Source organism: Nothoprocta perdicaria, unplaced genomic scaffold (assembly GCF_003342845.1).
Source record: "Nothoprocta perdicaria isolate Ctin4 unplaced genomic scaffold, notPer1 scaffold_3, whole genome shotgun sequence".
Taxonomy (NCBI): Eukaryota; Metazoa; Chordata; class Aves; order Tinamiformes; family Tinamidae; genus Nothoprocta; species Nothoprocta perdicaria.
Window position 1 is genome coordinate 2,400,658 of NW_020455532.1, and position 23,477 is coordinate 2,424,134.

A 23,477-nucleotide genomic window follows, 5' to 3' on the forward strand; every position below is an offset into this window, starting at 1 on the left:
TGGAAGCAGCTGTAGAAGCCACCCAATAACATCCTGGCAGCGCTTTAACTTTCTAGAGTTGACTAGTGGAAGCAAATGATACGGTAAAAAGGTTAACTATCAAAAGATAAAAAAGGTCATGCTCTGAACTCAATATTTCACACCCGTTATGCTAGGTYGAACACAGAAAATAGAGAAACAAAACAGAGAAAATATGGTGTTCAGGAAAACAACAGCAATTCCCCCATGGACTTTAGCAAGCTAAGATTTTTTAATCAAAAATATTATTTAAGTTATAGGGTACTAATTCCTAAGATCCAGATACAGTCATTAAAAAACAGCAAAATAAAAATATTTAGGCTCCTAAAGAACTGCTAAGCAATTCTGAGGAGCTTCACTAAAAGTACAAGGTACTTAAATACCATAAACTACAAGCCAATTTCTAAGTTACATAACAACTATTATTTAGTAAAATGAACATGTCAGATCTATTCTTGGTATAAAACAACAAACATGAATAAAACAGGAACTTGGCTATGTACTTACAAAAAAAAAAAGAATTCAGGTTTCTAGCTTCTAATTGCAGTACTGAATGCAATACTGTGATTCTTTTTATTTATTAATGATAACTAATATTGTTTTGCCATATTAATGGATAGTTAATATGGTGAAACAAATTGAATATAATTTCCGTCTGTTTCATTCACCGTTTAACAGGTGTTTGTTAAGTGCAAAGCACCTTTTGGCAACTATAAACAGTAACGTCTACCAAATTTGTATTAATACTGTAGCATATAAAAATAAGCATTATAATACACCAGTAAATTCTTTTACTAAAACTACGTCAGAATACTTAGGTTGTAGATCAGGATCAATATTTTGCAATTTTGCAATAACATTTARTAAAATCACTTTTAAAAAAAGTTTAAAGTACAAACCCCACTGTTATATACATTACTATAGTACAGATAGATGAAACAACCTCTCTAGGTTTGTGCACAACTCAGCTGATCCCTTTCAGTATCACATGACATGACTGGCTATTTTATATAGAACACTGATTGATTCTTCTGACTAGAGGCTCTGTCATTTTCACTTAAACTATACATATTTATAAAGAACGGGAAAGAAAAAGTTACACCACTAAGGACCAGGTAGCAGAGGTTTCCTTCATCTTCTAACAACTATAACAATATGAAAGAAAACTTCAACTCATTAGTTATCTGGATTTAAAAGAGTTAGTTTTACTGAACAAAGCCAGACATTTGATACAAATGCTACATCTGCAATAAGTAGAACAGCCAAACAACATTAACCACAGAGGGCCTGAWATATTCAAAGTAGACAACATAACAAAGGCAACAAAAAAGATCCAAAATTTACAGAAATAACCCGAAGATTTTCACGAACTGAGCCTCTTTCTTTAACTGAGCACCTGTTTCATGAGCTGTGCTGACACAGTACGTTAGTGGTTTGAGACACAGCCACCTCCTGAACTTTTAAAGCTGACAGCATCCTCCCTCAACGCCCTGAGCAGGCAGTTATCACTCAGCTACTCACTGCTGACAAAYTAACAAATTGGAGAAGACGGGCGACCTCTTGCATGGATACAGCCAATGTGCAAATTCTTCAAATACCTGGCTCAGATACCTTCTCCTCTCTTAGAAAATTCAAGTATCGTCTTCCTTGCTATTCAGTTTTCAATGTCCCTTCTCCGTGTTCCAGTTTTATGCTCTCCTCTGTCACGGCTCTATGTCCTGCGTCGTTTYGCAGCGCTCGGGCTGGAGGGGTTACTGTTGGCATTTAAGACCTTTTCGGTGACTCTGTTGCGCTTCCTCTTATCAGATCCCTCCTTGGACCCRGGGTCTGACGAAGTCTTCTCCTTCTCTTTGCTGCTGGGCTTTTCACTTGTTTTTCCTAAATTTCCAGAAGGTGTAAAAACTGAAATAGGACCAGAGTGGTGATTCCAGATCAGACGTATATAGACGACAGGCAAAAAAGAAATCACATCACATTTCTTTATGTTATTTGAAACTTCTCTAACCAATCAAAACTCATACTATCTTTAAGCCCTTTCATGTGTTAAGTTTTATGCAAAAACGTTCTGTAAAAGGGCATTTCTTGCTTTTTTTTTTGTTTTAAAGCTAAGCTTGAATTTTAATAAGCTGAAAGTAAAATTCTGTAAGTGGAATTAAGAGCACTTAACATCAGAATACTTCATAGGAACATTTACAGAACATATGACCAACTTTAAAAATTCAGGAATGTTCACTTCATAGACTTTGAAACTGAGTATCCAAAACGTCTGCATATCTCAATCACTTTTTTTTTTTAAATCTCACTTTACTATGTAAAGTTATAAATTTACCTTCTTCTGGGCCTGTGTGAGTCTCCATCTCCTCTTTTATTTCCTCTTTTATTTCTTCTTCAATCATTACTTTTCCTGCAGAAAGGATTGTTAAACAACTGTTGGGTGATTTTAAAGAATCATATATAGATTTTCCAGCTTAGTCACCTGAACATATGGGCACAATGTTTGCAAGCATTCAGTGCAACACTCAGTATTAATTTTAGAAGTGTTCTTCAGCATTATCATAGAAAAACGTAAAAAACAATTCAACAATCCAAAAAAGGAAGCCCAAAATAAACTGCTCATCATTTTGTACTGCAACATTCTGACTCTCATTCTGCATCGAGGTATCAGTTGACACACACAGATCATCCATGTTAATGCTCTAAATGACACACAMAAAAAAAAGTTTCTCTATTTGTAGCATCCAATCTATATTATACCTAATAGCATGAGAAACTGTGCATGAAGTTGTGCTAAGATACCTGTTCTGAACAGAGATTAGAGCAAGTGGAAATATGAGACTGCTGTCACATCTTACCTTCTCTCACTTCTTGAATCATTTCATCAGGAAGAACAAAATTTTTCTCTATGTTGGGAAATGGGAGAATCTCAGATTCATGCTTTGGAAAAAAAGGAAGATTTCTATGAGCGAYCTTGACAAAATAACACTTTGATTTGAGAGTTAGAAACAGAGTCCCWTTCTCTATATGCAATTAGTAGGTAAATAATTCTTAAAAAGTGCTTTAGACACTGGAGAATCAAGAGGTTCTCTATGTCAAAWGAGTTAATAAGGTCAAGACAAACACAACAAGGTACTCCTGGAACCTGACTTTGGCAAATTCTTTTTTATATGCACTGTATCCTCCCTCTCACGAACCTATATAAAGGTACGTAGGCTCAGTAAATAGATAAAAATTACAAAAAAGTCAGAACTGAGCATAGAAAACAAAAACAAAACGCTGTTGGCTCCATCACATCCCTCCTGATGTGCTTTCCCAGGAGGAATCTCCCATCAACTCACTGAAAGGACACCCAGCTCTTGGCACCAGGCGAGGCCGAGTAATTTGGGTCTACAAAAACTCCCCAACTTTGGGAGCCAAGAGCGCTCCCGCGCCGCCTCCATACTCACAAGCGCCTGCATATCGTACATGGTGCTCAGGTGGTCCCAAATGACTTTGGAGGAAATCTGCCGGCCGATGTTCTGGCTGAATTTATCGCGGATGCAGATCATGTGGAAGTGGCGATTCACCCCTGGGGAGGGGGTAAAAACAGTCAGAAATCAACGCGACTGCAGTCCAAAAACACCCGTCCCCGCAGCCCCGGGCCCGCGCGGCCTCCATGGGCAGCACCGCAGCGCGGCCGGGCCCCTCGACTCCGCCGCGCGGCCCGCGCCGCTACTCGAGCCCGCGGCTCGGGCTGCGGCCTGCTCTCACCCACGGGCTTGTGGCCCAGCATGGCGTGGAAGAGGCAAACCTCCACCTCGGGGCTCCACACCACCACGGCCTCCTCGGCGGGCACGCCGGGCTCGGGCGCGCCCGCAACGGCGGCTGCCGCTACCACCGCGCCGGCTCCCGCCGCCGCCACCGGCAGCGGCGGCTTCTCGGCGGCGCCGGTAACCGCCAGGCGCCGGTGCCGCCCGCGGGGATTCAGGGGGAGGGGCGCCGCTGCCCCCCCCGCAGCCGCCCGCTTTTGTTGTCACCGAGCGGGCCCTGGCGGCCGCCCCGGGGCTCCCGCCGGCCGGGAAGGGCGGTTGGGCGCGGCGGTTGCCGCGCGGGAGGAGGCGGGACGGGCGGTTTGGGGTGAGAACAGGCTGTTTAGGGTCTTTTCTGGAGCCAGAGGGAGTTTGGAGGAGGGTTTACCTCAGGGGTAGGCTGCGGCTGGGTTGGTTTGGGGTGAAAACAGCCTTTTTAGGCTCCTTTCTGGAGCTCGAGCAGGTCTGGAGATGGATTTACCTCAGGGGCAGGCAGTAGCTGGACTGTGTTTGGGGTGAAAACAGCYTTTTTAGGCTCCTTTCTGCAACCAGAAACTCCAAAACAAGGATATTAGAGACAGCTCTGATGACACCCAATAGCCCCATTGCCACGGCCTCAGCCACCCATCGTCCATGAGACTGTTCCCATTCCCGTTATCCCTCCAAAGAAGCTCCCAAGTTATGGAATTGCACTTGGAAAAGACTCGGAATGACACACCGAGCTCCCAAACTGCTAATCCTTGTCACAACAGGATCATCTTATTCGAACCTGTCATTGATGCTTAGAAAATAATTGTGCCTTAAATGCTTAAAAATGCAGAACCCACCAGCTTTGCAAGTCATTTAAGAAATATTAAAAAAAATTGAAGTCATTTAGGGAAAAAAAAAAGAGTATCATTCCTTCTGTGATGTATTTTTCCTTTATTTTTATTTTTTTTCACGTTGTTGGGTATTATTAGGCATACAAGCATGAAACAGGTCTTCTGTTGCTTAGGTGATCAGGTTTTCTTATTGCTCACTCTTCACTTGATATCTTAATCCTTTTTGTGACATTAAAATAATTTCAATAGCAAATAACAATGACATAAATACAGAATGACTATTCAGGTGAATAATAAAACAGTGGGAGCAGATGCTCACAAGCAAGAAGATGTTTTCATGTAAAGTATGCTGGTAATCAAAAGTTAGAAGGGCAAAAAAAGGAAATTTTGTGAAATGGAGAATTTTCTGTACCTTTGATACCTAAGAAATTAACTCATGTACTTCTTTGGGGCCTGGTGTGATGCTTATACTTAAAACAGATTAATCTTAATATTTAGTGAATAGAAGAAATGTATTTAACCCACAATTTCACTTCTAAATTCTTGGCATGTTTGGTGGTAAGAATGTTGGATATGAATTCCCAAGCACGAATTCATATTTCCATCTGGGTCCCAGCTAGTACCTCAAAATGCAAAGGGATCTCTCACCCCGATCTGCTTTACATACTCCTGAAATTTTCCAGGAATATCTCTTTCTGTGAGAGCTCCGTGCAGAAGGACAGAGATCCTGCCTGGATGTCTTTTTCCCTGTCAAGACTGTAGGAAACTCCAGAAATACTTTTTTTTTTTTTTTTTTTTTTTTTTCTGTCTGCTGTCATCTGTGTATCGCTGTTCTGGCTGTGATGCACCTGCTGCTAAACTTCTCAGCCTTCACAAAACTTTCCTCATTTTAAGCCAAAAATATGTTTCAACTTGATTTTCCTGATTTCAAAATCAACTCTGCATTCTTTTCCAGTTAAATCCATCCCTGTAAATCTAATCTAGCATTAAACCTAATATGCCTCTAAGATCTTCTAATATTTATTTGATCTATGCTGCTACCTAGTCCTAATTTGCTATTAAAAGAGAGGGTTATGATTTCCTATGATGACTGCACAGCAGGAGTAAATGAGTTCCTGAACAACTAAATTCCTGTTTTCATACAAATGTTTCTAGAAATAAAAAAAAAAAAAAAAGGCAGAAGAGAGAAGAAAAGCAAATAAATTATAGAGCAGAAAAATTGTTCCTCCACAGACTAGTTCTCAAAGTTTTGCAGGAAGAGAGGTTTTTTTTTCCCAAAAGTCTGTGTGAAACACAGTTTCAGCACTCTCATCTGTCAAATTTTGCCTTTACTTAAAGACTATCATCAAGAGGGAATAATTGTGTCAGCTCAGATAGCAATTTTTATGTCATTAAGTTCTGATGATTAAAAAAAGTAGCATGTGAAACGAAATGTGAAAAACATATGGCTACCTCTGGAAGTACAATAGCATATGAAAATTTAATTCAGGAGAATAATGTTAATTCAACAGGAAGACAATATGCATAAACTGATTGCTATACTATTTCAATTGCGAATAATCACATTTCCTTGTGTCTACATGTCCTCATCCCTTTCAATGCCTCTAGAAATAATATATGGAAGTCTATAATAATGTCATACACAGTCTCCACATTGATTAGGGTCAGAGTTAAATTCTTCTATTTTAAAATTTCAAAAAAGCTTTTTTTCCCTCACTGAACAGATTTTTCAGCTTTTGACAGTTTTCCCCTCCTTCTCTTGCTCAGTGTTAAGTTTTACTTTTGGTAGTAAACAGATACGAACAATGTAGGACATGCACAGTTTAGTCCTTTTATCTTTTATTTTTCCTACACTTTTGGCTGTTTTCAACCGTAGAARTCTGTCAGACTGTTGTAGCAGCGAAGAGTGCTCAGCCCTTTGCTGGATCATGTTATGTCCCTCGGGAGAGATGATCTCATATTTCATAAGACATCACAGTCAGAGCAACTGAGATATATGCCTAGCATTTGTCTTTCTCTCTAGAAACACTGGATTTCTGAGATAAGCAATATGGCTACAGCTATATCTGTTATCAATTTAGAACACCATGTGTTAGTGCCTTTAATGAAATAAAAATCTGAACACTGGAAAATTTCTGGTATGCCACATGAGCATTTATTAAAGAAAATATTAAGGAGGTCGTTACATCCTTTTGCGTTAGGCCCAGCTACATAGTCTTTGCTAGATATTTTTAGGACATCTTTGATATAGAAGCTCAAAGATAGAGGTTAATTAAACCTTGGGAGACCTGTGGACACCGTTACCAGGTTTATTTTACAGAAGCTGAGAAACAGAACTCAGAACAGATCAAATAGTTTGCTTGAGACCATCAACAGGATCTGTTAGAGCTGAGACAGGCACTCAGGAGTCACTGCCACCCAGTGCTGGGTGTCACAAACCAAAGTTACTTTTTCTTAGGAAGAGACCAAGTAAATAGTTGATACAACACTGTTGTATTAACAGTGAGCAGGGACTTTGCTTTCAAACCAGGCTCTTCTTACAGGAGCAAAAATATATTTTTTAATTCAAAGTAAGGAAAAYCACCCAAACAACCCCCAAAACACAGCAAAGAAGAGGGAAGCAGCTGTTGGAGAGAGGATACATTCAATTTGCTGAAACATATGTTCTTGAATCAAACTTTTCCCTGGCGATCTGTTGTGTTCATTCTCCCAGCAGAGAGAGGCTAGATATAAGATGGGCATCAGATGGCAAACCTTAGAGAAATAGATTGAAAAGTGGAAATAATGATCCCTAAGCACGCACAGGGACGTTCATTACTGCTGCTGTTAAGCTTTGAAAATATCATCCCAGGGCAGGGAGGGCGGTGGGAAGGGAAGAGGCATCTTGCAGATTTTTCACTTTAATAAATCCATCAGGCCCCAGGCTTGCAAAGAAGCATAAAGAAGGACCGCTGAATTGTAGATGAACCAGTTTAAGGAGAGCACCAGAATTGGTTCATTAATTAATGCCTGGCTATCCCAAATTAGAACCAGCAGACTTAATAGCCTGCATTTTTGAAGGTGATTTTTATTGATTGCACCTAACCTGCATACCCAATTAAAACTATGCAATTCCAGCTGGATAGCATAAGACCTACTGGGATTTCCTTCCTTGGCAATATCCACGGATCTTTTTTTTTTTTTTTTTTTTAATCTGGGACCTTATTTCTTGTTTGTGTTTCAAAACAAACATCCTGCTGTTAAAAAATGCATCTACATAAACACGAGGAGAAGGACAGCAGACAGGCTCTAAACCTGACTAGCTGACATTAAGTGACAAGAGCGCTTTACACTCAGCCTTTCGCTGTGGCGGAGGGTGGCAGCAGATTTTCACAAAGTGCCTTGTGGAAAATCTGCATGTTGGTGATGGGGAGATTATGTTAGGGCCCAGTTTTGCATTTCTGCTTTGAAGACTTGGAAGTAAAATCTTGGTGGTGGTGAAGGTTGCTTCATTGCAGCGCATTGCCACTTCTCTGCCATAACTCAGTGATTTTCTAAACAATGCAGAGCTGACATAAGTTGATGTAAAAGTTATTGACACCTATAAGCTATTGCTAAAGAATTTTGTGAAATTATCTRCGCTGGCTTCATTAAAGATTTAATTGCATAAGCCTTCCCACTTGGATCAGTAGTTTTTTACTGCACTCCACAATTTTAATCACTATCTTCTGCACTGTTTCCTACTACAAGTTCTACATAATTTTGCTCTTCTGTTGGTGATAGGAGAGTCTACAATGGATTGATATGGGATGAGTTGCTCAGTTTGCTCTACCACTTTGCCAAGATCACTGCTCACCTTCTACCTTACTGCGACTTCTTTATCAAGTATTTATTTTGCTCAGTAGCCTTCACTCCAAACTTGCAATGTAGAATGAGTGGAAGTGTTAACTCCAAACTCCAACCAAGACTCACAACAGAGCACAATTTTTTTTCTGGGTGACATCTGCAGGCAATTTTACATATATATCATAATTCCCATGTGAGTACATATGTTAGAGTGTTCCAAGGCCAGCTGTGATTTACAGGCCTCTTCTTTAGAATAGCCTCATTTTTCTTCTGGAATGGCTGTGAGTGAAGCTTGCACGTTTAAATCCATTTTATCTCTTTGCATTTCTGCAATAATCTCCCTCCCTTTTGCATAATGCATGGCAGCCTTAACACTTCCTGTTCCTTCAACTGTATCACTTGCTTAAAATAAGGATCTCATTTTCACATGAATCTTATGGCAGGGCAACCTGACAGACCAGAATCCAATGAAAATTACATCAAATTGAAAGAGAGCAGATGCCATTGTAAGTGATGGCAGGGCAGCACCATTACTACCGTATACTTTGCATAATCATGTTAGTGACAAAGCCAGTTAGCACATTTCACAGCTTCTACCAGCAAGCTGCAACTCTRTGTTTTTTTGGAAGGAGACTGAACTTCTTCCCTTATGCAGGATTTTTTTTTCAATTGCCTCAGCCATTTACACTGGCTTTATGCTCCTTGACACAGTAGCAGAGGTAAAGTATCAGGTGTAAGCAATTTTCTAAATGGTAGGAAGACCCAAATTTCTTTCATAATAGGCAACTTCATCATGTAGCTATGTGAGAAACYGATAAAAAAAGTCTTTTGCAATTTTATAATCTGTGGGGGGCATGCTCTTGAAAGCWCACTAAACATTTCTTAATATATTGGAACAAGAGGATGAGACCCAGGAGGCTGATGCTCAGCTGCATGGAATGCTTGGGTGCCTTTGGATATCACCTACACGTCCTGGTGCTACTGACTCATCCTTGAGACCAAGAGAGAGTAATCAGATATCTCTTGCTGTAATCACTATCTTAAACCCCTCTTTGCTGATCATCTTAATCATTCACACTTCTCTTCTCTTCCTATACTTACTGTATAGGAAAGGACCTCTTGTCCTCAAAGTGAAGGCTTATACAGAGTGTCCTGCTGCCTTGGGGGGACTTTCTCCTTCCCTTGCAAGACTTCATAGCCTTAGGAAACCATTAGGAGCAGAGCGGGAGGARTGATGTTTGCTACAGACCGTCCTTCTGAAGTTGGAGATGAAGAGTGATGCAGGAGCTTCCTAGGCTCCATCAGAGCTCTCAGATGCTCTGGACCACTTTACACCTACCTGTAGATTTTAGGCCTTTAGCTCATGCAAGATGCTACTGCATGGACAAAGATAGGAAGAGGAGAAGAGTCTCTTTTCTTTAAATCTCCCCACACTGCCCAGTTTTCACATTTTCCAAGGTCTCTTTTACTGGCTGGGTGGGATAGAAGCAAAGCTGGCCCTTCATGCACACAAAATCAATGCATTTATAAACCCTGGTTGAAAGATCTTTTTGTTAAATTACATGCCTGAAATCAGTTACCTAAATCTGTTTTACAGACCATAAGCCTTTAAAGGCAAATTTGATGTTCTTGATGTATGTTTGCCAAACTTGCTGTTCACCAGAACTAGCTCCATGGTTTTCAAAACACAGCTATATTCCAAGGTCTTTTCTACTCTAGCTAAGAGATATCAAAACCTAGATCTTTTTGCAGTGACTTTAGAGACATTATATTACCCATAGGTGTACCATAGGTGTACTAGCTGTCCTGAYATATGAATTACTCAGACTCTGATTTTCAAAAGCTTTTGCTTTTCATTCACCCTCAAAACCAGATGAAAGYTTATGTCGAACCCCTACACATCTTGCTATACAATAGCATATGATGTGTTTAAGAAAATAATAATAAAATACATTTTGAGTTAACAGTAGGAAATCTGGGGCTCAGGTGAATCTTATTAACATCTCAGGCCAGAATTCTGCTCACGCAATGATAATAAATATTTACAAGATGAAAACAATGGCTTTATTCCCAGTGTTTTATTTGCCCTCCCTGGAAGCCATTACCTGAAGTGTTCTCTGCTTTTGGTAATGTTAAACATAATAACCACAATTTTTCATTTGAATGACTAAGTCTCTGCTAGAAAATATCTACAATTTAAGTTTAGAGAAGTGCTTGCATCTGCCAGTGTTTTGTTTGATGCTTCTCAAGAGTTATATGACCTTAGAAGAACCACCCAACCTCGAGCAGAGGACAAAATCATCCAGCTTTGTCGAGAACAAGAAGCTTCCACCAAGTTTACTTGCCAGCTGAATATGACAGAAATTGCCTTTTATGCTCGTTTTTCTTCTTGTTATCATTTTTTTCCCTCCTATATCTCTCTCTGCTCTTCCCCATTTAATTGCTCATTGGGTATGCCAAATGTTCACTAGTCACAGAGTGGGAAAAGACTAAAATATGGGATGGAAAAAAGAAAGTAAATTTTAAATGCTGAGTTATTTACTGCTTTTGTTAAATGCTCTCTTTTAAACTGGTTTCATAATTCTTTTTTATGGGGAAGATTTTCATTGCTGAAAGTGATAGGACATGAACATGAACATAGTCCTGGGACCATCAAAATTTTCATTTCTGTGTAACTTTCATCCTCAGAAGTGATTTTGATGCTGTTCTTATTCCAGAAGCTCTAGTCCTGCATGGGATAACACTTAATTTGCTACTGCTTTTCCCCCAGGGTCCAGTTGTGGTGACTGGAGCAGTTTTCATACGCAGACACAGCAACAAAAATGACAATGTCTCCCCATTTTGTACATTACACTTTTAAAAAGAGTTTTTTAAGAGTCCTAGTACTGCATTCGTTTAATTTCTCTCTGTTTGGAAGGAGTCTGATCGGATCCATCTGAATGTTCCCCTTGATCAATGATGAAATGAAAGGATGATCTTTCCACCCTTACGAAATAGCTTCAGAGAAACTGTGTGCTGCTGCTGCTGTATTCACATGCAGAAAAGTGCTTTATCTTCAACACAGGCAGGAATTTTAGAGAGAACTGATGAATTTTCCTCAACATCTGATATCTGTTGTGGAAGTGGTACTCAAGAACACAATAACCTGCATTCACCACTTAGAATTTTTTGTATTACTCTTCTTGAGACAACTTTCCTCAGTTAAGAAAAATAATCCTCTTGCATCTTTCATTTTTACTCTTATTGACTCAATTCCCTTCTGTATATTACCTTATAATCTGCAGCCTAATGGGTTTTTGTCTGATTTGTTCAAATTCAGAACACTTTCTATTTACTCTCACTATCATGAAGATAGACTCATTCAAAGCTGTGCTCTTCTAATAGTTTTATTAGATAAAATTGCTGATGAGATACCCTTGTACTGATCTTCCAGGCCAGTTTGTAAGACTAACTTTGACAGTGGATATTCGAAGCTCCTGACTGCAGTATTAAGTTTCCAGCAAATCTGAAGTTTCTTTCAGGCTTTAGTATTAGCTTCTTTTCAAGAGCATTTGCTTCGTAATAGGAAGTTTTTAATAAATATTTTTCCCCAAAAATGAAAACRAAAATCACAAATGTGTTGGAACTATGAAGAAGTAGCATATTCTGCTCCCTGTATTCTTTAATTAGGATTGTACACACTTTATACGACAGCTAAGCATGATGATGATCTCGAGTTTTGTTACACCGGACTAAATGTACTAAATGCAGTCACTGGAATTACTCCTGATTGCCTCTAGTGCAAGCAGAAAGAGATGCTGTATCTACATTCAGTTCATACCAAATAACCACTTGCTTTACACCACGCTTTCTTGGTTTATCCTMTTTCTATGCATTACAAGCAGATTTAATTTAGACCCTCATACTTAGGAAACTGGCTTTTTAGGCAGTTTTGTATCCAAGTTCAGCCCCAGATATAGGGTTGCAAAACATATGAGAGAGATGAAAATCTCTCGTTATCCTGTCAGAAGTTTCAGTGAATTTATGATAGGACAGGGAATATCCAAGACATTTAAATTGGCCAGATCACGAGACAGGCTTGAGAGATCTTTACGCTGTGTTCCTCTAATATCTAAGAAGGCAAGACAATAAAATAAATAAATAAATAAAACCTTGTTAAGAAGAGATATTAATATCCATGACATGTCRTAATACAAGAAACTTCTTCTGTCGCTAAGCCCTAAATTAGCTATTCATTTTAATTTTCAGCCCAGAATAACAATTCCTATTTACATTGCAAAAGATCACTGTTCATTATTTAAGATAATATAATTTTATAACTTTGTAACCTATTATAATTAGACAGCAGCTGARGGAAAAAGCTTTTCATTATGGCTATTATTGCATTGTGAGTCTTGGTTTTTTTCCTTCAGTTCGCTGTTGAATTGAGTCTTCTGCCAGAAGATTGTAATATAATTGTTTTTTTCTTTAGACAGTTAATGAAAGGTTATAATTAGGATAAATGGGATCAAGTATTAGATCTCAAACTGATATTGTTTGCATGGAAGCGACCCTCTTTTCGCTGCTTTGTAAGCTCTGTTGGTGTCAACACCTGGAAACACGAATGTTCTTCAGAATCATCATTAGGTTTTGGGGCATTTGCATTCAGCCTCAGTATGAAAAACTCTCTTTTTAATCCCCATGGCTTGACCCAGTGGTTACATGGATTTCAGAGCTCACAGGATTTACAAATTCAGACTCTTTTCAGGAATGGCTGAAACCAAAGGTTACTGTAAACTAGTTACTTTGCTTTTTTATATGCTCTGGCAGTTTTCTTTTTCCTTCTTTCAATATCATGTATAATATTACAAAATAATCAGGAAGGATTTGATGCTTAATCTCCATGCCTGAACCTACCATTAGGAGATAATTGCTATATAGCTGTAAGTGTTTGGGATAAACTACCTGGGCAATAAAAGATTTGTTAAAACTACTAGAWCTATAGAAATAGGGAAAAAAATCACTTACAAAAGTGACCTTGAACTGGGATTTTATTCTCTCTAAAAAATTTCCTTAAACTTCTCTTAAAGTAAAAGAGCTTCTATGACAGACAAGAGGCAGTTTTGTTATGGGTTAGAAACAGCAACATTAATGGTGCTGGGTTGGTTTGAGAGGGCAGAGGTTTTGAAATAGAAGCTGYAAGAGAGATGCTAATGGCAACCTTTCTGGCAACGACGAAGTGCAGTAAAAATAATGATTACTTGCTGTCCCTCCGTTCTCTAATGAGTACAATCTATCTGATTTATTTTTTTCTGTGATTTTCTTCTTGCCATRATAGCGCAGGCCTCCAACTCAATATGTAAAACTTCTCATATATAATTAATCCCACACATTCTGAAATGCCAGTCTGTGAGCAAGTTTGTCAGAATTTCCATTTGAATATTCCGTGTTTCTCTGAGCTTAACAGGGAGGGCGAGGAGAAGGGAAGTGGCTGGATCACACTGGAGGTGGGTTGCAGCCTGGTTGCTGCAGGARCAGAGCAGCCAGTCAGGGAACCATTTGGCTTAAATGAGTTTTCCAGCAGCTCTTGGGACATCGAGCTGTGCGGGGATTATCCAGTTCACTTCTAGTTGGTGTCACCAGCACCAGCTAGAAGAACCAGCACCAACACCAGTAAGGTGCTTTAGGAAATGCCACTATGGGCTGTAGTTGTGAGTGGAAAATACTTGGTTTCACAGCATTTAGGTGGAAGTGCCTTGCTATTTTCCATGCAAAACACTTGTTTTTAGTGCCCTTTTTTGCATTAGCAGCTGTTTGGAAACAGCTCCTCAAGGTGCGATGGCTTTTGGGGCTACAGGCTACACCTGCCTCCGGACTGACTCCTCACTCCTTGTCCTTGCTGAAGGTACAACCGAATGCCTTGGAATGTCAGAGGTGGCTGGTGCACCCTCCTCTCTGCTGCCAAACCGAGGGTTGTGAGGGACAGAGGGTGCAAAAGCACAAACAACTTGCAGAAGACAAAAGTGCCTTACAAGATTTTAAAATAAATTATAACAATTTAAAAAAAATGCATGATACTAGATACTAGATAGCTCAAGCAAAGGAGCTTGAGCTATCTCACAGATAAGAACATCTAAGTCTTGCACAAATGGACAGAGAAATAAGGGATAGCTGCCTTCTTTATAGTGCACTAAGTACCCAAGCAGAGGTGGGAGCCAGGTATTCTTGCAACTCCCATCCCCATCTGCTCTGTCCTCTGTGCCTCTACCAAGAACAGAGTGCCCCTGTTCAGGTGGAAAGCCTTGGTAGATACCAAGTTGACATTCCCCATTTCTGCATTTAACRCTCCAGACCGGCTCTCATCTAAGTCAGACAGACTCACAGTGTTGGAATAACAACAGAGGGAAATGACAAAATGTTGAAGAAGAGTTGTGAAAATAACAGGCTTTAATGATAACAACTATGCACAAGGTTCAACCTGGAAGGCAAAGGAGGAGCCCTGGCAGCACTTTGTGTTTGCTTGAGCGTGGCCGAGCAGGTGGAATTGCAGCCCGGGGACATCTGTGCTGCGTGGGGCGTCCTCGTGGCCAGTGGGAAGGGGAAGAGGAAAGAACGTTTCCAGCTCAAGTGACTGGAGATGAACAAGAGGAGGCTGCTCCCAGACCTGGCACCTGGGCTCTGGTGCTGGCAACCATTGCTGAGCTGCATAAAATGCCTGGTTTTGGCAGGCAACCTGTGAGAGTCATCAAACACAAATCTAGTTTGTTATTGCCTTAATCAGAAAGATAAGTACTCTCATCGAGCTTAACGGGCAGTTAACAGCATTTGTTTTCGTTGTCTACTCTTCCATGGCTGGTTTTTATCTGCATTTACACTGTGACCAGAGCTGCTCCAGGAGCTGTGGGGGAGATTGGGCATCTTCTGTTTGGAGTGCTCAGGCTTTTGGGGATGTAACAGAGAAATGTSTTGCTGTCCTGAAGAGCTGGAGGTGCTTTCTGAGACAAAAACAGGGATTACAGGGCTTGGGATATCGTGCCAAATGCCAGGAGCAGCAGCCACATCCACTGAAGACTTTCTATAGATGTTTGTGGACTCTCCATTAGGCTCTTTGCAAGTAAGGTGTTTGCAGGTTGAGGTGATTCTATTAACCAGCCGGGTGACTTTAGACCTTCTTGCATTTCTTTTGGGAGCAGACACAGAATGATTCCTGCTAARCCAGAGAGATGCTCAGAAAACAGGGACAATGACCCATTAAGCATCAAAGCGAAAGGAGAGGAGGAATTTGAGCTATTGACCTTCCCTCCTGAGAAGAAAGGATGGGATCCACCTTCCAAAACTCTTCTTGGGCCATGGCCTCCTCCACCCATCAGTGACTTGGGAACTTCCCTTCAGAAAATGCTGCTTATTCTGGGCTTAAGGRTTTTGGTGAGGGCTCAGAGATGCAGTCCTGAGCAGGAGGAACCCAAATTAATTTAGCCACTGGGCAGGGGAATTTGTTACCTGGCCCATCTGTTGTCAGGCTGCAACAGGCAGAAGGGAGAACAGTGTCGAGGAGGAGAGAGATTTTCTGCACRTATTTCCCCTCTCTGCCCCAGCCAAATGGCTTTAAATTAAACAGGGAGGTTCCTTGTTTCCTGGCTGACWCTTCCCCAGGCAAACCAGGGGCATGTAGACAGAAAACTTCAGGTGAAGAGCTTGCATTTTTTAAATCCGAATGAAAACCAGAATCTACAGACGTGGCAGTAACCTCCCTTATGTCTTCTTGGGCTGCGCTTATGAACTTAACCTTCATGTCGGGCTCTTTTGCAAAGCAAATGTTTATTTGTATTTGTATTAGAGGTGCAGATATGCAAATTGGGGGCAGTAAAACTTGGCAAGGGCTTTAATCACAAGAGGAAAATACCCAAAATGAACATTGCCAGGCCCTGTTCTGCTTCTATAGTGTGTCTAATTCTTTCCTTTATTTCATATTCACATGGCTGCTTGAGTTATCATATGGAATACACACAAAAAAAGAATTTAATCAAACTACCAATTAATTTGCAGAGAAACTTATTCAAAATGCTGCTAAGTGCAGAAASTTTTAGAAAACTAATATTCCAGCTCGCCAGGTGTCCATTTGCTAAATCTGAAGAACTTTAATGAAATCTGATAAGTTGATTCTATAATGAAGTTCTCTGGCTGAATATGAGGCTCTCAGCAATGAAGAAAATTATAATCTTTTGTTTCATTAGATCACTGAGGTAGGATAGATTTTTACAGAACTGAATTAAACCGACTAGAAATCACCAGTTAGGTGCTCCGGCAGGAAGCACCTGGAAAATTGGGTATTATGACACATACATATGTATCTACAGCTGAGCTCCCCCAACTGCAGCCTGATGACTCACCCATAGGGGACAAGGATTCCTGGGATTATTTAGCAGGATCAGCCCTCCTAAAGCTTTCCCGATTGCCATTTCTCCTGGGTACYTCCAGTAGTGTTTGTGTCCCTTACAAGCTGGGGTCCTGGATGCTGCATTTCCAGTCTCCCATCCTCCGGGATATTATAACCCTTGTGCTCTGGACTGAGAAATTCCCTTCTTGTATCTACCGGTCATGAAATGAATCCTGCCCCCTGCTCCAGCAAGAAGAAGCCGYTTGAGGAACACACTTTTTAATAAAKCCCACATAATCAAGAAATACTAAATGAAGAAGAAATAGTAACGTCCAAAATAATATCAAAAAGAAACCTGAAACCTCTGTCAAGGTTAAGCCTCAAAAAATACAAACAATTACAAAAAGGATGCTTTCACTCTCGGTTTTTAGGTGGGAAGTGCTCAGATWGTATGTTATGAGTGGCAATAAAAATGATTATATGATATCAGAATGTTTAGGAAGCAGAGGACTGTACAAAGCTAAGCATGCAAAGGTGCATGACGTTTAAGGAAATTCGATAGCAATGCAGAACTAGATAACAATGCAAAAAGAGCTTACAATCAGGAATCCAGAACCTCAGCAAAACTGAGATTTTTTGTTGTTGTTGAGGGAGAAAAATAACTGCTAGAAAAAKTGTCTCACAGTGAAGGAAAACACAGACGCTTCTATTAGACAGGTCTGGGAATAAACAAAGAAAGGGAAAAAAAACAGTTGGATGGACAGGAACACGCAGGCACAAGGCAGGCAACCCCTCCCCAGATCTGGTGACACTGCCCAGCCTGCAGCACTCAAGGGKTTTTTTATTTTCCCTTCCTTTCAAAATATCTGGCAGTGCCACTGTCAGAGAACGGAGCAAATGGACCTTGGGCGTGATGCGACTTGACAGCTTCCAGATTTCTAAAAGGTGCAATTACAAAGCGAGCGTTCGGGTGTCAGGGACACTCCGGCTGGGTGGCTCCATGTGCGGCTTTGAAAGGTTCCCTGGCTGGCAGGGGGACGTCTGCACCCAGGACAAGAAGGGGTACCAACCACGACCAACAAACCAGCCCATGGCGTGAACTCCATGGAAACCYGGCGTTCATTTTGCACTCTCATCTCCAGCTTTTGGGGCTGTAGAATATGCCCTGCTACTTTCCCCTCCTCTGCAAGAGACAGAAAAGCTGCTTCTTTACATTTATCGCTCTGTGCCAAGATCCTAAAGTGTCTGGTGTGCTAAAAACACTTAATAGAGCAGAGCAGCACCCGCTGCTTTCCATTTTATTCCCTATGTGCTGACAGCTTGCTTCTCAAACATCTAGCCATAGAAAGGAAGCATGTCTATTATTATTATTATTATTATTATTATTATTATTATTATTTTATTATTATTTTTATTATTCAGCCTTAGAGGGGGATTCACAGTAAATAAGATGTTTAGAGTTAGAGGCTCAGGAAGAAACACAAATTTTCCATGGATGTAGAAAGGCATATATGTCTTTTGTTGAGTTGCTATCACTGCTTAGCTGACCCCACTTAAGATAGCTGGTCCCAGGACACAACAAGGACAGTGGCAGCCTCTTGGGACTCCTTGTAGCAGAGTCAGGAGTGAATTCACAGATAACAGAGRAAATCCTGGGCAAATTGCAAATAACACAAGACAGGGCAGCCAGGAGAGCAGAGAGGCTCCCAGTCTCCCTTGATAGAGGCCYGGGATGCTGCTTAGCGCTTGGTCGGTAGCATCCTCCCTGCTTGGGAAGCTGCAGCTCCCCATTTCCAGCTGAGATTCCTGAAACAATTAAAATTGTATTAAAAAAAAAATAGAAAAGACTAAGGGATGTGCTGCACTTGGAAGTGGCTACTGTACATGGTGCTGCCTGCCCGGCACGACTCTTGGTGCCTCATTCTTCAGACCCACAGCAGTTTCTCCCCAAGTTTTTAATTTTTCAGCTTGCACCAACTCCCCAAAATACCCTAATGACATTTCCGCCTTCTCCTTTGCCATTAATGACTATTTTTTGTGACAAGAGCTATAGTTCCAGCCTGCACACAAAATTTTGCTGTTATTTTAAATAACCATCTGCTCTCCCCACAGTCTGCTACCTCATCCTTAATTTCTTTATTTTTTTGRATGTTTATTTTGATTAGCCTTGTCACATGGTGCTATAAGGATATCTTGCTTCTCCTCACATGCTGCTGCCATGTTCATACAGAAAACTGGCTTACAACCAAAAATATGTTATTTTTTTCCCATCTCTCTCCCCACTTTTCTAATTTTTTTTTTCCAGAATAAGTTTTATGTAACAAAGTGTTGTGTAAGGCAGAGAACAGCAGGGAGTGCATCGGGACTCACGCATGGATTTTCTTTTCATCTCTTCCACAAATYCACTATGACATATTGGGCAGTTCGGTACAGTCCAGATGTTCTTCCTGGGATCAGGGAAACATTCGCTGAAGCGGGTGAAGTAGATCCCTATCCACACCTGCATCACCGAGATTAAACCCAGCCCTTGTGCAAACAGAAAATCTTGCAACAACCATGGAAAAAGCGGAGAGCTGATGTGTTAAAGTAGGTCACCTTTGGGGTTGTTTTTTATTCTAAAATTACCAGTACAGGCAGTGCTGAATTTCAGACTAACATYGCCTTTTTGCACGCCAGGGTTGCATGTTCGAGCTGCTCCCCATCAGGAGCACGGCAGGTCTGCGTGCAGAAGGCTGCAGGAGCAGATGTACTTCTGGCTGGGAATTTGTGCATGCGGTGGAAGCTGGGCACATCATCAGGAATCCTCGAGAAGCGAAATATCAGGAAGAAAAGAGCGCTCAGTTTGCAAATGGAAATTTAGCCAGTCTGAGTCGAACGAGGAAATGTAATTTGGCTTCCTGAGACAAACATTTTGTGAGGAAATATAATCCTGCYGAGTGCTTCACCTGCATGCGGTACAAATCTTGCAATAACTAGGGGGAAGGAGCTGAAGAATGGCAATTTAGCATTGCTCCTGTGCTGCATTTCCATCACGCTTGTACCTTCCGGAGGACGTAGGTTGATGTTGACCCCAGTGATATGAAACCAAAGCAGCTCTGCAGAGCCCAGCTGAGCTTCGCTGCTGCAGATGCGGCGAGCGGGACTGGAATCAGGCTCCTGTGAGCAAGCTGTAATTAGCTTAATGAGTCTTGGTTAGTGTTAGTGCACAGCCCAGTGTGATTTGTTCTCATCTCTTTTATCAGTGTGAAMTGGGAGTAATTCTGCTGGCAAAAATGAAAGGAGAAGAAGGTCTCTGGTTCTCTCCGGGATTTCAGGAGTTCATTTAAGGTGTACTTCTATGTTATAAAGCACAAGGGATTCCTCCAGAAGCTTTAAAAAGAAATCTTTCATATGGTTTTAACATCACACTCTGCTTTCAGGACTGTATGGCAGGAGTAACTCTATCAAAACAGTTTCTTCCTGTATTAATGATATACTGATCACATTATGTAGTAAGTTTTAGATAAATTTGAATGCATTTATCTTGGCCTTTCTTTTTTTCTTGGGGCTAAGCTAGCCCATATTATTTCACAATTTCTGCAGCCTAAACATGAGCACAGGTAGTTAGCAAGTTCATTTCATGGATGTCTGAGCCTGGAATTGTCTGGAATTGTTATGCCCCTGATGTATGTATTTGCATCTCCTTGGGAAACAAGAGCAGGAGTCTTATTAGGATGAGTTATCCATTCTCCTTCCCTTTACTTTTCTTAAACCCCAAAGCAATATTTATGCTACCTACCCATTTTGCTATTTTTTTTTCCTGAAAATATTACAGAGGTGCTGTTGTGATGTACTAAAACCTATCAATATTGGCCAACAGAAAAGKAAATCTTTATCATTGCTGACAGCCAAATAAACAATTTTCGTGTTATTTACCTGGTGCAGCCATGGATTCCACACAAGGACAATGTGCTGGTGGATATATAGGAAGCTCTCAGTTTTCTTTTTTCCTGCCATTATCATCTGCCTTATTCTATAAGTGACTTGATAGACTTTTGTCAGTGAGTTCCCTTGAGTGCTGCAGGAGGGTCAGGCGGGTAATGACCAGAGATGTGGGAGGAATGTGATGGAAGAGGAAGGCAGACGTGGGTGAAGAACTTCTCCGCCTTCCCAGATGAGCTTTCCAGGCAGTGTGGGGCCCTTCTGCTCCTTTACAGCCTGCAGTAAAATCTACAGTGCAACATTTCTTGCTGGGAAAGCCTTTAATTATGGAGCAGCTACCTGCTGTACGTAGGAACAACACACATCTTCGGCTTCTGCATCCTGCTGGCTGATTAACAGCAACAGAAACCTGCCTTTTCCCTGCTCGGCTGCCAGCATCATAACAGAAGCTCCCCACAGCTGAACTCCATGGCCTCAGACTTAATACAGAACTGCTGTCTTTTAGGCTTGAGACAGTTAGACCAAGCATTCTTATTTAAAGATAATTCATGAGCAGAAGGATGGGGAGGCAGGAGAGAGGTGAACTAGAGTGACATGCCATTCAATTTGCTAAACTTGTGGATTTAACCTGTTATTTTTGATCAGTAGCTTCAGTTTTTCTCTCCCCTCCTCTTCCTCCTCCCTTCCAGAGATCCTTTGGTTCTGCTTGGATGATAGTTAAAATAAAGGCACATCTGATTTAGCTGGAAGATGCTTCTTTCCCTAACAGCTTGATGCATAATCTGATGCCGTCACTTCTGATTGCATAATTTTAGCATTTCATAACCTTAGTCCTAAACTGGGGCTGCATTTGACCACAGAATAAGAAGTTTAAATGCATTCCCATTGAGGCAGAGCTCCAATCTGCACTGCTTTTCAGCCTCGTGCGTATCTTGGGTAACAGAAATTTTCACTCAGCACAGAATTTGCTCCCAAGTTTCGAAGACATCTGATTTTTGCTGAAACAGAGCCCAGTACTGGAGAAAAAATAATAATAATGATAACAAAAACAGTTGTAAGCTCCAACAAAATAAAAATATTCCAAATATATGTTTATAGTGTTTTTACCCAGCATGGTGGGTAAATGGACATAATGACTCCAATATTTGTAATTTTCTTTCTGCTTCCATTATATARAGAAAACTCAAGAAAGACTGTAAGMAAATGCAAGATGAATTAGKAACAGACATTTACACCTGTCCAGCTCCTTAAACACTCTAAGATAGATTAAACTGAATTCATTCATCTTCCTCAAATATCCTTAAGCATATACATGGTCTGCCCTGCTCTCTTCTTTTTAAAATTTCATCACATATCTGGTCTCCGTAGCAAAATGGGTWTTAAGTATTTCAGCCTTTTCCAAGTCCCCTATAATTGGTCCTTTTGCAATACATAGCAGATGCACAGCTGGCTTGGTTATCTCCTTTGGTTAGGGCTTTTTATAACAAATGATGGAATAATGTTTTCCAAGAACCTGCCCAAGAATCAGCATCTGATGTTTCTGATTTATTTTTGCTAATATTTTAAGCCTGACTTCCCTAAACAATAACTTAGAAGCATTAATAGTAGGAAAACAGCAATTCATTAAAAATTCAACAAGGCAGTGCCTCTCTAATGGCTAAATTACATCTTTTCAGCTCTGTGTCCGTCCCAGATCCTGCAGACCTTGGGGATACAGTCACCTTAGGCATCTGTAAATACTGCTGCTGTTAGAAAACTAGTCTCAGCTTCCCATAAGCTCAGTTGAGAGGAAGAGAGAGGTTAATCAGAGGGTAATCTGGGTAATTTAGGTTAGAGTCTCCTCTTATCCACYCTCCTGAGGGGTCCGTCTCCTGCCATCGATCAAAGGAGCTTGATCCTGGTAGGTGTTTAAGATGGGCACTCGTGCCTTCCCCGTTCACATTTACACGGAACATTGTAATGATGAAGTCTCTACAGAGCCCTTACAATAGATTGCACTCAAAGAAACATAAGGTACAGAGCTGCAGGGGATATAAATTTTAAGTTTATTTTCCTYGTGGTCTTTAGTGACCTATTTAAAAACGCACCTCAAACCTGGCTTCCCACTTGGGGAGTTTGGAGGTGTGTGGCCAAGCTGAAGGCCTCGAAGGACTGAATTCTTATGTCAAGACCTATTTCTCCTTTCCTTTGGGCCCTGCCGTGGTGTTACATGAAAAGCTCTGACCCAGGCCTACCTTACAGCCGTGAGAGTGTAATATGACCTCATTGAGCTCAAAGCCAGGAGGGACATTAAATCATCTGTTCTTGATCTGGGAATAACAAGACCCAAAAGACATCCTTACTTAATCTACTTGGAGTGTCCGGCTTCAGCTTTGGGGTGACGAGTCCTCTTGTGCCTCAGGGACAGGCAGCCAGAACCGACCTCGTATGAGGGCTGGCAGGGGACAGTGCACCGTGGTCACCCTCCAAGCAGGTCTGGGTAATCCCACTCCTCCCCTGCCAATAAATCTCTGTTGTGTGGTAAAATAAGACAAAAATAAAGAAAAAAAAAAGAGTGCACTATGGGATTCTGTAGCTGCGAGTGGACAGATATTAAACCTGGGTCTCTCAGCACTTGGTCTTCAGGCTTTGGAAGGGTGACCCTAGGAACAGCCATGTCTGGTGGGGATGAGATCCCTTCCTGTTAAGCAGCTGGGACCCATTTTGGGGAGCTTCACTCTTTTTAACCATCTCTGGGAGAAAGCTTCCTTC

At 41.0% G+C, this 23,477-nt stretch overlaps 1 protein-coding gene across 1 annotated transcript; it reads right to left on the reverse strand.

Moving 5' to 3' along the window:
* Positions 1-319: 319 nt before the first annotated feature.
* Positions 320-19,311, reverse strand: MRGBP (MRG domain binding protein). Its single transcript, XM_026042003.1, has 6 exons — positions 19,176-19,311; positions 3,766-3,996; positions 3,462-3,583; positions 2,871-2,952; positions 2,348-2,422; positions 320-1,920 (listed from the first exon to the last, which is right to left on the reverse strand). Exons 1-6 carry the CDS (start codon positions 19,309-19,311, stop codon positions 1,730-1,732), a joined length of 837 nt encoding a protein of 278 aa, XP_025897788.1. The 3' UTR covers positions 320-1,729.
* Between the last annotated feature and the right edge of the window lie 4,166 nt (positions 19,312-23,477).